General features: G+C 39.3%; 1 protein-coding gene across 1 annotated transcript in view; it reads left to right on the forward strand.

Annotated features, from left to right (window-relative positions):
• The first annotated feature begins 328 nt into the window (after positions 1-328).
• smyd2a (SET and MYND domain containing 2a) overlaps positions 329-14679 on the forward strand; it is a 40428-nt gene continuing 26077 nt past the window's right edge. The window contains exons 1-3 of the mRNA XM_035422816.1: positions 329-759; positions 8394-8457; positions 12036-12146. Of these exons, the coding sequence (XP_035278707.1) occupies positions 587-759; positions 8394-8457; positions 12036-12146 (348 nt within the window). The 5' untranslated portion in view covers positions 329-586. The remainder of the gene's footprint in view (positions 760-8393; positions 8458-12035; positions 12147-14679) is intronic.

Consider the following 14679-nt stretch of genomic DNA (forward strand, 5'->3'; position numbering starts at 1 on the left):
TGTTATCCACGTTGTGAGCAGAATGCAACAACCAATTATTTGCGTGTATAACTTATTACATCAGAAAATATACCTAAAAAGGGTAGGTGGGAAGTCCATGAGTCAGTAAATAAACGTCCTGCCATGTGTTTCTTCCACCCATGAACTCTATCAGCTGATTTCTCTCATTATTTTGCACAAATCACATTTGATACTTTGCAACGCCACTTCTTTTTCACTCAAAGGTGGCGCGCTTTTTTACCGACGATTTCACTGATTGGCTGACCTTTGTGGGTGACGCAAGAAAATTAAACCAATCAGTGAGTAGTAAAAGAGCCTCGTCGTTCCACAGTGCTTGTAATAAACATACGGATGTGGGAGGGGAGCTACCCTAGGGTCCGTAGAAAATCGAGCTGTCTGATAATACCATGCGGCAAGTAATGCACAGTCATTATAGGTAAATGTGACGTTTCTTCGACAGTAGACAGGGGTATTAAGTCCATAATAACACGTGCTGTTTTATTTTGTTGTAACCCCAAACGCGTTATTAGCTGCAGTTTTTAAAGTACTGTATATCCGAAGACGGAAGGAAGACTGCATTAAGAAAATGAGAACAGAGGGTATAGACGGTATTGAAAGGTTTACAAGTCCTGGCAAAGGAAGAGGGCTGAGGGCGACGAAGCATTTCAAAGTTGGGGACCTTCTGTTATCCTGCCCAGCATACGCATACGTCTTGACTATCAGTGAAAGGGGAGGCCACTGTGAATTCTGCTTCACAAGGTATGTCAGTGCGTTAAGTTTCAGCGTGATTCTATTGTCCACTCATTAACAAATGCTGTGTGCGACAAGGTGGCAGAGATATGCACCCTGTCCTCGACGATGCATTTCCACAGCACTTTTCTTTGTGGTCTAGCGGTTACCTTCATCATTGAGGAGTGCAGCCATCATCGCAGTTTGCATGCTGGTTAAAATGAACGTTTGATGTCGATATATTTAATGTTCACCGCCGGCATCCAAATCGGCTCGACGTTTTATAATTTATCAGGTTTCTTTGTTGCAAAACGACGGTAAACCGACTGCAAGTTCTTTTATGGCGGATTAATCCAGGTCAAAACCATTAGAATGTCTGCTGCACGCCAGCACCGGCCTTAGCGTCAGTTTGGCACAATGGGGGTGGATACCTTTTAAAAGTATTTTTAACATGCAGCAGTGACAGCTCTGCTACATGTATAAATGTGTGGCTCTGGGAACCGTGGTCTGTTTAGCTCATAATTACAGGGAAAGGAAGGACTATAGGCCTGCAGGTATTCTCAAATTGCAAACTGTTGAAGAGGAGATAAATCGTATAGGCTATTTCGTTGACTAATACCTGGCTAATTCACCCAGGTCATGTGTTGTCTGAGACAAACTTCTCAAATATTTTGCTTAGAAAATCTAATAAGTAGGCCTACTTACTTTGGGTACACGCTACGCTAGCGCTTGTCTACTTAAAAATATATTTAAAAATATAATAATAATATATAATAAAAATCTGTGTGTGTTAAGTGTTTGTTATTTGCATGGAACATTTTGTTGGGTTTGTGGAATTATCAGCCCATAATATGCACTGGCTCAGCTTTGCTCTTTAGGGAAATGTACAGGCTTTGATAACTGTAAGTGAAAAACATGACATTAAACCTTGCCATTCCTCCATGTACTGTTTCAGGTGCAAGCCTATTCTTATAGCTTCTCGTGACCTGGAAGATCATCAATGCCTGTCGTAACATACTAAGTAGTACTTGTCCAGATGCGTTCCTGAAAATTGAGATTTTGTATTGATAATACAGAAATGATCTAGGCCTATGGTATTTTTATGCAAGGGCAGTGCAGTGTTCTTAATTTGTAAATCCGCAATACTCAAATCTGGTCCTCGATGGCGGTAGTACTGCTTGCTGGTTTTCTTTTGTACCTGATAGTTAATTGATTGACTAATGCCTCTGATTGGCCGGACATTTTATTCACCTGGTGTTCCAGGTTAAATCAGTCCTTATTAGAGGAGAAAAATGAAATCTAGCAGTACTACTGGCCTTGACAGCCAGATTCGAGTGTCCCTGTTGTAAATTAATTAATTAATCTCATCTCCTTTTGTCATTGGAAAACACTGAATCAAGAACCGTGGGATTGTTTTGAAATTGGACCTATGAATGGGGGGTGCAGTATAAAGATAATTCCACAACAAAACACATTCTCTCCCTCTGGATAGTTACAAACCACTGTACTTAAGCAAGACTTAGTAATTGATATCTTATGGGCACGTGAGCAAAGGCTCCAGGCAGTTTTTACTCTTGATGGGTAGGAACAGAAGCTGAAGGAGACTTAATTGCCACAGATAAAATTCTGGAAAAATGACAGTTAAAATGGAATGCCACAAAAGGATACAAGGTTCCTAATAGGCTAGATTTTGGTAGGTTTGAGTGTTGGGCTTCACTGAATAATGCTGTGAATGATTCGGGTGAACTCTTGGCAACTGATACAAGACTGAATTCCTCAAAAATATGATGGGCACAAAGTGGCTTTTCTTTTCTTTTCTTTTTTTTTCTTTTTTTTTTAAAGATTCAGTTTCTTGATTTTTTTTCAGTAAAAGTGCTCACAAAATGGCACTGGGTATCAAAATACTTTTGTCACAATTAACTGGAGCATTATGTTATTTTTAAAATTAAATGACACGGTTTTATTTATTCCTTTGACAGACATTCCATGTTGCAAATGCATGCTTTTAATAAAACCTATCAGTGGATGCAACAAATATGGTTTATCTCCTAAGGACTGGTGGCTGTGTGTTCATAATATTATTTTTGTGTTAGAATGTTAAAAATGTGCTAGGCCTTCATCAGTAAGTCATAGTGTACTTTTACTTAATTGTGCGCATGAATTAGACCTGCATTTCTTTTTAAAATAGTACATTGATGAGGAATAGTACATTTGGAGGGTTATAGAGTTAGCCTAACTCCTTTGTAGTGCTTCAGTTGGGCCTGTCATTATGCTTGAGCCACACTTGATAGTCATCAGTCACTAGTTATCCCACATTTCAAGAAAAAAAACTTTATTTACAATGTGCCTTGTTTACAATTCAATACTGTGATGGTTAATAATAATGCATTTGGTGAACTAAAACTCATCAGCCAAACCACCCATTGTCAGACATTGCATCCCCTTGTCTTTATAAAGGCAGTGTCAGGACAGATACTAAAACAGGAGCACTGTATCTCAGTGAGCTCAGGGACAAATAGCTGCACTGTACAATGAAAACGTGCAAACACACATACATTCTAGCTCACAGGAACAGAGGTGTGGATTCAGTCATAAAGTACTGAAAAAGATTGTCTAGTTAGTTACCGAATAGCGGTTGTTGGAGTAACAGTGCTACAGAAAGGTTTGCTAAAAAAAAAAAGTAGTCCAAGAAGTGCTTACAAACATTAGCAATGCATCTAGAGCTAGACTGTAACGTTGGTCTTCTAACTTTCACTATCTGTAGATCTATGGGCCCATTTATGCTACACCATTGTTGGAGATTGATCCTACATCCTAAATGTTTTCTCTTCACATACACAAGGACGCTTGCAGGCTTACCCCAGTGAACAAAAGCCTGAACCCAGACATCTCGTGGTGGAAACTTTGGTTGAGATGTTTTAACATAAACAAACCAGGTTAACTCCAGTATAGCATAGTATACGTCCTTGTCTAGAAAATTTCAACCAAATGTTGCCTGGTTTCCACCTGAACACCTAGACGGCGTTTTGCTGACTTCATCAAATTTTCACCACAAAAATGTTGACTTTGACATTTAGCATTTGCCAGCTAATAACCACCTTTTTGCAGAGACTCCGTGGTCATTGTGTTTATTTCTATAGAAAACCGTCAAAAGTGCCGAAATCTCGGTGCTGTATGGGTATGGGGCATGCCATCACAATTATTATTAGATTTGTGCTGTGTGTTCATCTTATCCCAAAACACTTTAAAGACAGGGTTGAATCTTAATTATTATTAAAATTAGAATTTGCTAATTCTAATCAATTCCCCACCCTTCACTGCCCCTGTCCTCCCTCCACTCTGGTAACCTTTGATCTCTCTTGGACCCATACAGCCATAGAAGGGCTGATGACTACACCTATCTCTGCAACATGCGAGCTACAGCTGAACCTTTTTATAGAGAAAACTGATTGGAATGTGGGCAAGTGATAGGAGTTGCACAGTGAGGATGTTAAGAGAGCGGAAGTATTTGGCAGCCTTACAGCTGTAGTGTAGTGTACTTGAATGTAGTAATACTAAGATATGTTTTCCATTGTACACACAACAAAAAAGAGCAGCTTAAAGCAGAAAATTATGGAGTCTCAACTTGCGACGTTGCTTTTAGATAAATATTGGGTGTCTAAAGATCGGCAAGATATTTTGCACATTATTTTTTAGTCTGTGTATAAGACGCTGATAAATATATCTAGGTAGTTTGTAAGTATGTGTCTTCGACACAAGCGGGCAAGTGCTTCATTTGAAAACTGCCAAATTTCAGTCACAGATGAAGGATGTGTTTCGTTGGGTCAAGTGTAATATAAATATGTGATTAACCTCCAGATTGTTAGTTTTGGAAGGGAATGTAGGCTGTAGGTTAAATGCGTCTGGGTCAAACTAGTGAAATTTCAATAGTAAATTAATTAGACTTTCAGGTAAAAATTCTTTACTTTCTAGGCGTGTACGGGACATTTTATTTATGTAAGTTGATAGGAAGCCTCAAAAGAATGGCTTCTTGCTCTGATATAGGATAATATAATTGTACAGTAACTTGATACAGACATACAGATGTGTGTCTTGAATTCAGATTGTGTGTATCATGATCTGAAATGACCTTTTTGTCAGCCAGCCAATATGGCTAAAGGAACAAACCAGCACCTAAACCAGATTTGGTACAACAGCAGTATGTAATGCAGTGATGCAACAATAGGCCTATGAACTGTGTCACAGTTAACAAGAGCATATGAAATAATTTCACATGGCAATTAACACAAAAGCCTGCTGTTCTTTAGTCAACTTCATACTTATTGTTGAATCTGTACAGTCTGTGAATGTGTCCTTTTGGGTACTCCTCTAGTGTGTCTCCACATCTTGTTTGACTTGCAGTTAGGACTGTGGTCTGAAAACACTCACTGATGAAGTAACTTTCCTGCATTTTCATTATATACTGAAAATTTTGTTTGCCACGAGATGTTCTTTGGAATATCACCAAAATGTATGATACTTAGGCTAGACTGCAAGCCTAAAAAACTACTTCTCTTTGTAAATACAGGGGTCAGCTCCTGGGATACTCAGATTGTCTTTGTAATGGTGTGTGTTTTAAGAGTGCTTCACCTGTGCATGTCTGCCCACCATGTTCTGCCTCAGGGTGAATTTTACTATCTGTGTTCCATTAAAAATGTTTGAGTAGTTAAGAAAACATGGACTTATCAACACCCTTCAAAATCCTAACATAGGCTAACAAACCATGTTTGAAGTCAGGAGAAAAAAATAAATCCTAATCTGTTGTAAATACACAAGGTTCTAGGTAACATTGAGCATCTTTTAGCGTTCCTGAAACTTTGCCAATTCTGTAAAGATTTTGATTAGAAATAGAAAAAAAATCAGGAGTCTTTGAGCTTGACTTTTTACTTCGGGACTTGAAGTGTCAGGGTTCTGGTGAACAGCGAGGTCAAAGTCTGTCCAGTTATAAAATAAATAAATAAATAAATCATTCATGTTTGACCAAGTTATGAACTGAAAAGCTCTCAGTAGCTTTTTTTGACCTTGTACATTAAGGACCATTAGCCTCTGTGTCCTGGCTAAATTCCAAATCTGGGTTTCCCAATCAGATCATCCAATAATCCCCACACGTTCATCTAATCGCATGTGTCCCCTGTGCATAAGGACCTGGTGTCTCTGACATCCCTGTATCCCTATGAGCATGCTGATAATGTATATTGAAATGAGGACCTACTCAGGCAAATAACTGACCACACCAGTATTATTACATGAGTTCATAATAAGCCTCATAAATATAAGCCTATATTAGGGATGTGATTTTTACGTGGAAAATGAAAAATGATTGTGGTAGGCTATACCTTGTGCGTACCAATACTTGAATAATGGCTAATAATAATAATAGAAATATGTGTATATGGTGAAACAATGCTAGCATAATTTGAAATTGGATTGAACGCCTTTACAACACACGCAAATCAGGATTCATGAGTGTATTCAAAAGAAATCAGGATAAATAGCTACATTAAATGTACACGTGTGGATGTTTTTTTTTTTACAGAGCAGGACTTCAGCTGTGCTCAGTTGCATCAAAAATATGAAGAAACAAGTAACAAGCTTGAAACTGAAGATGATACTGCATTGATAGATTTCTTATTCTGCTTATTCTTCTGACTTTTTTGATTTGGCAAAAACTGTTTTTTTTTTTTTTTTTTTAGGTGTTCAGTGTTTTCATGGTGGTTGATTTGGGTTAATGTATTCATATTCCTACATAATGCCTTTGGCTCAGATCAAATCGGTGACTATTAAAAGCACACTCCTGGATACTGAGAACAATGACCACCCATCAAATAAGGGAGCATGGAGCCAGACAGCCAACAGTCCCATAGTACATTACTCCTTTGTGTTTGTAAACAAAGGCCATGGCCAAATTATTTTTTAAACAGTGAATAATAAAAAAATAATGAAACGAGAGAAACCTTTCTTTCTTGAAAATTTCAAGCTCACAGGTTCTGTTACTTTATTTTAAATTAATGACACTTTTTAAGCTGTTTTTCCACATGGAGCCAAGGATAACAGATGGTCCAGACAGAGGTAATGGCTATTAACATTTATGGTATGCTCTGAAAGACAGAATCACTTTTTTGGGGTAATAAAACCATAATATTAATGGCACAAATACCACCAAACAGTTGGTGTATCAAATACCACCAAACAGTTTAAGACAGCAAGTGCTCAATCTATGGCATTTTGAAAGAAATGCCTATGGAGGAGAATGGGAGAAGTTACCATGAAATTAGGTTATTAATCACTAACTGGACAGAGGCAGTTATAAACAGAAAGGTCATACACTGGGAATGAAATGCGAACATATAGCCTACTTTGAAATTCTGTCCTATTCAACTCTGTGAATTTATTCTTTACATGTTAGTGTTATTACATTCACTGAGTTTATTTCCTGGAAATTATATATGGATACTTGGCAGCAAATATAGTTTTGGAGGTAGAGAGCAAGACCTTGGTGACACGAAACACCAGGGCTTTTGTTACTGATTTAACTGTCATGAAGTGGCTGTGCTGGCTAGGGCAATCAGGAATTGCACTGGGTGCAACTAGTTGAGTGAGTAGTTCATAAGGGTTGAATAATGCTAATTATCAGACAGTTCAAAATTTCACAAAAAAATTATTTTGGGGAGGGAGCTTCTGGGTGGAATATTCATCTGAAGTACTCGTTCTCAGTCGATGTGTGTGCCCCACCCACTTAAATCCTTACCATTTTGTGCCAGCTGCAACCGGAAGACTTGTAGGACAGAGGGAGGTGGGTTCCAGTCCCATTCTGATATTCCTGTCACAGTGCACAGTAGTGACTCCTCTGGATGATCAAATGCCTGAAATTGTTGGTTACAGGCATTCAGGTTTTTGAGCAGGCAGCCAGGTCAGAAATGGAACCAGCTAGGAGTGGCGGCGGGGAGCCAATTTGTTCCAGTCCCATAATTTTTACTACTTTAATTAACAAATCTTCAATGTGTGCTGTATAAGAGCATTACAGTATGACCTTACTATATCTAAAAGGAGCTGGGCAAACAGAGACCTGTAGTCAGCCATTTAGCCATCACTGGAAAACTTCATGCTCCAGCTGCAGTGGAAAAGAATGACTGATTGAGTTGCCTTATCAGGGCCATTGCAGCCAGATTGACATGCACAATTGACAAAGGTCCTGTGTACTCGTCGATGTGTTCGAAATATGTTTATGCATAAATGTGTTTCATATGTAATACAGATTGCTCGACTTAGGTGGAGCTCTTTTCCTTGACACCCCATTTATCTCAAAATAAAATACAGGCTACTGAATGCACTTGTTTTTAAAATAGGAAAAATTTGCAGCAGCAAATCCACCAGAATAGTTTCAGTCTTTGTTGAAACTTTGTTTCTGCCAAATGATTAGTCCTGCCATGCGGTGGCTGTAGCTGAGGTGGAGTTCAGTGCTCAAATGCTTATATTTACATGGATTGTGGATTTGTGCAATATTGTTTTTCTTTTTCACAGCACTGAATACACTGTGTGCAGCTGATTTCCCTTGCACAGTGATATGGAGGTGTGCTATGTATGACTGTGATTTCCCAGTATGCCTTTCCTATTTTGCACCACAGGAAGGAAGGCCTGTCCAAGTGTGGGAAATGCAAGAAAGCTTTTTACTGCAATGTGGACTGCCAGGTAAGAGGATGCAATTTATTTACTCCTATTCACATTTCTTAGCTAGGTGAACATTTTTGCATGGCCTAATCTTTTCTACAATCCATAAATGTAGAAATGCTATCCCTAAGCACCTAAGCAAGCAGATATTAAAATAAGTGATATACATAAGTATGAACAGATGTATATATCATTTTTCCCCCCATTGGCATCCCTTGGCGCAGTACAGATTGTTTGGCATGAAGTAGTCATAAATTCATAGGAGAAATGTCAGAAGGGAAAGGACACGACTTATCACCAGCATCTGGAGACATTAGCATTCAGTCTAATTATCAGATTTAGTATTTGAGGAGGTCATTATATAATATTTGATCCTAGAAGAATTTCAGTGATTTTGAAGGAACAGGCTGGATATACTTGCTGTAAGGTATACCATGTTTACATTTTGATCTGAAACTTGTGCAATTCAGAAGTGAGCCTTTGATGTGAAGGAACGTTTTATGATGATTGAACATTTTGAAATATAGTCGCAAGCAGCGATGCTGGGGGCTAAGCACCTAGGGTGAATTGCAATTTGTATCTTTCTGAGATTTTTGAAAATACTTAAATTAAATTGTGCAACAATTTAGTTGCCTTCATGCCACTCTTGTGTTGCTGGGGTGCACTGCATGCTGCAGTGAGGGTGAGATGAGCCTGGCACATGCACACACAAGGTCCTCACGATGCTGGAGCACCAGCCCATTTGCCCCTCTGGAGCAAAAGTGCCCCTTTGCATTGAGGATTTTTGCCCCTGTTGCCTGCTGCCTTGCCTTTCTGGCTGTCCAGTTCTCGCCCCGCAAGTGCTCTTGTAATATGAAATGCATGTGAAGCACTGCCGGGACGATTGAGCAATATGGCCGGCTTGTAGCTATCCTCAGATTGTGAATTTGGGGAAGGGATGGGAGCCTCATGAGTGACGGATGTAAAAGGCACGCTGTCTATTTGAACTGAATTTTATCAGAAAAGTTGTTACTTAAGCGAAATTTATCGTAGCAACTTGTACTTTGTCATGGACCTCAAACCTAGTCCAAAGGCCATCCATACCAGCTTTGGTGTGTATTGGATCTATTGGCACATCTGTAAAATTCTGTTGTTATTGTTCCACCTTGGGTGGTCGTGGCACAAAATTTAATACACATGATCTACAGGGGCCCCTTTTCAATTTATATACTTTTATACAAACTTATATACAAAAATTTGAATAGATGCTGGATTTAAAGGAAGTGTGGTGAAATGCATTTTCCACAATGTATGCATATTCATATTTAATTATCTTGAAGAATCTGGGGCTGTGGGGGATGGGCTTCTCAGTTGGAGAGGAGCTCATACAATTTGGCTTCATGGAGCCTATGCAAAGTAGTATTCTGCAAAAAGCGCCCCTACATGCCTTTATTGCATTATGACACTGCAAGCCCGTTGGTCCGCTTTATGCCTACTATCATCCCCTGAAGTATCCCTGCAATCAATGTCAATTTATGGCCATATGCATATTTTGGGCAAGGTCAGGCATTTTTGCTAAATTTATATTACAGTCCAGTGCCCTCTGGACATATTAATATTTCCTTCACAATTTAACACAGGGACATACTGAAGACCATACCGAATTTGACAAACATTGTAGGGGAAGTACAAAATGGTGGAAAACATCTTGCATGTCTTGCTGCAAAAACCAATTGCCCTCCGGGGACAAATGAAGTTGAAAGTTGAAGTTGATGATTGTAACACATCAGCTTCTGTGAATGCCCAGTTCTATAAATGAATAATGTATATAAAATGTGCTTATATCATAGTGTTACTACTACCACCTCAACTACTGCTGCTATTACTACCACTACTGAAGTTGCTGTTACTACAAATTTTACAACTAATAATATAATAATGTATAATGAGTGTGCCTAGGTGGAATATTAAACCTACAGTCATACAGGTTTGTTAAAAGAAATAATAGTTGTGATTATGCATGGGTAAAATAATTTTTTAACAAGTAATGTATGCAAACTGTATGTTTACATTGTTTAGATTTAGATAATACATTTAGCAAATCCAAAGAGAGTTCATTGTAGCAACTTACCAACCAAATTATGAATAGGGATTTGTTGTAACTGAGCCAAAAGTCTCATATTCTTACAGTTGCTATGACAATCCATGCATAAGGCATGTTTTGTTGTGCCCTCGCCAAGTACATAACTGTTCTCATTTGCTAACGAGGCAATGCACGCTTCAGTCCCAGGTTTTAAGATCCATCTTAGAATGCTGATGGTCTGTTACATCTCATTATCAAATCACTTCAAACAAGCTAACAGACTTGGATTTACTGCTTGACCAATGTGTGCCTGGTTTCCCGAAATAGATTTCCCAGGCTAGGGATAGCACTAAGGTTGTAAATGCACCTTAATAGGGCAAGGGAAGGGTGGGGCTGTTAAAGGGATCTTATGTTCTAGAGGTCACAAAACGTAACACAGGGCAGGTGACCAATGACATGGTGGCAGTAGTCTTGATGTGGTAATAGAAAGTTGCTGTGAATTTTAAGTCTAGCAGAGATCCCTCGTCATTTTTCTGTTGATGTCCTACTATATGCCAACCAAAATTCTTTGCAGTGCGGCAATTCATGGAAATAATAATAATAATAGCAGTATAAACAACAACGGTGACAGCAGTAATGTTCGCTACAAGGCTTTGGGTGACATTCTTATTGTGACTGACAGTAATGATGTATTTGGCTCATCTTGCTTAGAAGTAGGTTCCAGTGCATGGGTGGTCCCTACAGTTTACCACTGAATTCTGAACATTTCAGTGCTGTTGAGAGCATAGGACTGACATCCCTATCGGGAGGTGCACAATTGACCATAGCATTGCCCTGGGAGGAATAGCCACCAGGATTTTCCAACTGTGTCAATAATTTTGTACTGTGGCAAATCACTGCTGACAACTGCACAGTTTCAAATTTAAAAGTCACTCATCAGTGTGCTTTTCTCAGAGTTGATAGTTTGTATGGAACATGCATCTGTATTAGTGGTACATTTCTGGTACGATTGGAATAGTGATACTTTAATTAAAATAATATTGGATTACATTAATATAGTGCTTTCTGTGATCTTGAAGCACTTTAAAGCAAAGGGGAAAAGTCAGCCACCACCAATATCACAGCTGCCATTTTGCATCAGAACACACACCACACATTAGCTCAAGTGGACACAAAGGGAATTGCTGAGCCAGCTGAACTGAAGGATGACCATTGGCAGGTGGAGAGCCAGGTTAGAGATTTTGCCAGGACACCAGGGACCCGCCCAACTCCTTGCGATTAGTACCATGGGGTCTTTAATCGCCTCAGTGAGTCAGGACCTCAGTTTAGCTCTGATTCATACATTCATTTCAGCTCCTTTCCTTTTTGTACAGGCTCAATGTACAACAAATGAATGTAAGCGGAGGCCAGATATGTGTGTTGTCTGCATGGTCACTGACCAGTCTTGATATGTGTGTGTGTATGTGTTTGTACAAGAGGGTTTACGGTGGGTGTGTAAAGCATGCTCATATCTTGTGCTGTGTGCTTCTTTCCTCAGAAAGGAGACTGGTGTATGCACAAGCTGGAATGCTCAGCCATGTGCGCTTATGGAGACAACTGGAGCCCATCTGAAACAGTCAGACTGACAGCCAGAATCATTGCTAAGCAGGTGAGGGCAGTGACATATACCTATGTCATTTCTTGATGTACAGTGAGCTCCATAATGTTTGGGACAAAGACACAATTTTATATTTGCACTCAAAGAATGCACATGTGGTTAAGGTGCGGAGTTTCTGCTTTTATTATAAAGGGTATTTTATACATTTTGATTTCACCATGTAGAAATAACAGCACTTTTTATACATAGTCCCCCCATTTCAGGGCATCATAATGTTTCTGACAAATTGCTTCACGTTTCTGATCAGTCCGGTGGATTCAATTGCTTCTTTAGTGCAAGTATGAGAGCTTTCAGTATCTAGTCTTGATTCTGGGCTTTTGATTGCCTTTAGAGCATGTTATTGGCACTTGTCAGCATAAAGAGTTGTGCTAATTAGCCGTTTCGAACATTATTAAGAAAAAAGAGATCACTGGTGAGCTCAGTAATATCAAAGCGCCTGGTAGGCTAAGTATTAATAATACTGCATACACCCACTAGCCAACCTTTTTTTGTGTATGTGTAGTACAGTTCTATATCTACTGTTAGGCAGAGCTACTAGCTTAACTAGCCTACATTTTCCAGTACCATGTGTATAGTTTCTATGTCTAAAGTACAATTGTAGGCTAGCTGTATTGGCCTAAAATTAAAATCGTTAGACTAGCATCATATCTGGACAAAGAAAAATCCCAGTTTAGATTTAAAACCCCATTACTCATGGGATATTGAAAGCAAAACCAAAAATGGAGCAAATTGTGTCACCACCACGATTGCCCTATGCTAACTGCATTGGCAAAGTTTGTTACTAACATGTAAAAATGTAAGCCAAATTGTATAGAAAAGCAATAGACCAGTATCATATGTGGACAAAATCCCAACTTTTAGATTCACGCCATTATCCGTCGGATATTGAAAGAAAAATTCACATTTCACGTCAATCAAGTGTACCTGTTTGTCAGGTAGAAGCCGTAGGGAAGAGGGATGAAAATGGGAAGAATTAGAATTTTAAATGGTGTATTTTTTAAATTCTTAAATGTAAGAAGTTTGGAACCACCAGGATTCTTCCTAGAGCTGGCTGCCTGGCCAACCTTAGCAATTGGGTGAGAAGGGCCTTGGTCAGGGAGGTGACCAAGAACCTGATGGCCACTCTGACAGAGTTCCAGAGTTCCTCTGTGGAGATGGGAGGACCTTCCAGAAGGACAACCATCTCTGCAGCTCTCCACCAATCAGGCCTTTATGGTAGAGTAACCAGACGGAAGCCACTCCTCAGTAAAAGGCACATGACAGCCCGGAGTTTGCCAAAAGGCACTTAAAGGATTCTCAGACCACGAGAAACAAGATTTTCAGGTGTGATGAAACCAGGATTGAACTCTTTGGCCACAATGCCAAGCGTCCTGTTAGGAAGATTGTGTAGGCTACTTGATATCCTGCACAAACACAATAATTTACCACGATAATACATGGTGAAATGCAATATAAAACTACTGAAAAAAGACCAACTCACTATATCACGACCGCTCAGACTCAATACCACCTACTGCACATTGGGCTGAGGCTAGCTAAGGCAGGCAGACTCCCTTTTGTTACGTAGGCTAATATGACGCGATGTTGAAAAAAAAGGCGTTTTTAGGAGCTTTGCTCAAAGCGGCCACTATTTCCTCTGAACTTGTGCCCTTATGTCTTGTAAAAATTATTCAATTCTGCATTAACTTTTCAAATGGTCATCTTCGGACAAGGTTAAGTAAAAAGAATTTGAATTTGAATTTCGAAAAGAATTTTACCTGCAATATGCACTTTAACCAGCTATTGTTCCCACCCATTATCTCCCTGTGAGAAGTGTGAAAGTTCAAGTTCTTTCATGGAGATTTTCTCTGCTACTTGATTTTAGGAGTACCAACATCCAAATAAGCATATCTTCTTCAACTGTTTGAGTGATTTACACTGATTTCAGTGTATTACACATCATTTGAAAGCTTGCAATCTGCACTTTCATAATCTGTAAAAAACTGAAAAATGACCTTGCCCTACTTGAGGACCAAAACACCAGCACCTGTCACATTTATCTTTATGAACATGTTTTGTACATAGAAGCTCTGGAAAAGGATGCCTTTTTACTGAAATACAGAGGTTAGCCAAAAAGAGAGAATAGGAAAATATAGATTACTTGTTTTGTGGGGTTACTAATGATGTTAATGGTGGCCAGCTATCCTAGCAGGCTAACTAGCCAAGAAATAGCAACCACTATGCTGTTAAACACACACACAGTAACCTTTGGTACAATACCAGTGTTTCCATGGTGTGACAGTAGAGGGACGAAAAAGTGAAGCGAAGAAAATGAACTCTGAAAGTTGTTTCTAGCCTCTATACCTTCCTCTTTCCTCTGTAGTCTTATGAACGGTGCGATAGGCATTGTGAGTGGGGTAGCTAGCAGCATTGGCTCCGCCCCGCTAGCTAGCTAGCTTACTGCCTAATAAGCAATCTGTTCTTATTGAGAGGTGGCTAACGTTAACTAGCTAGCTTGCCAGCGTGGCTACTGTCATAACCACCT

This window comes from Anguilla anguilla, chromosome 6, assembly GCF_013347855.1.
Source record: "Anguilla anguilla isolate fAngAng1 chromosome 6, fAngAng1.pri, whole genome shotgun sequence".
Taxonomy (NCBI): domain Eukaryota; kingdom Metazoa; phylum Chordata; class Actinopteri; order Anguilliformes; family Anguillidae; genus Anguilla; species Anguilla anguilla.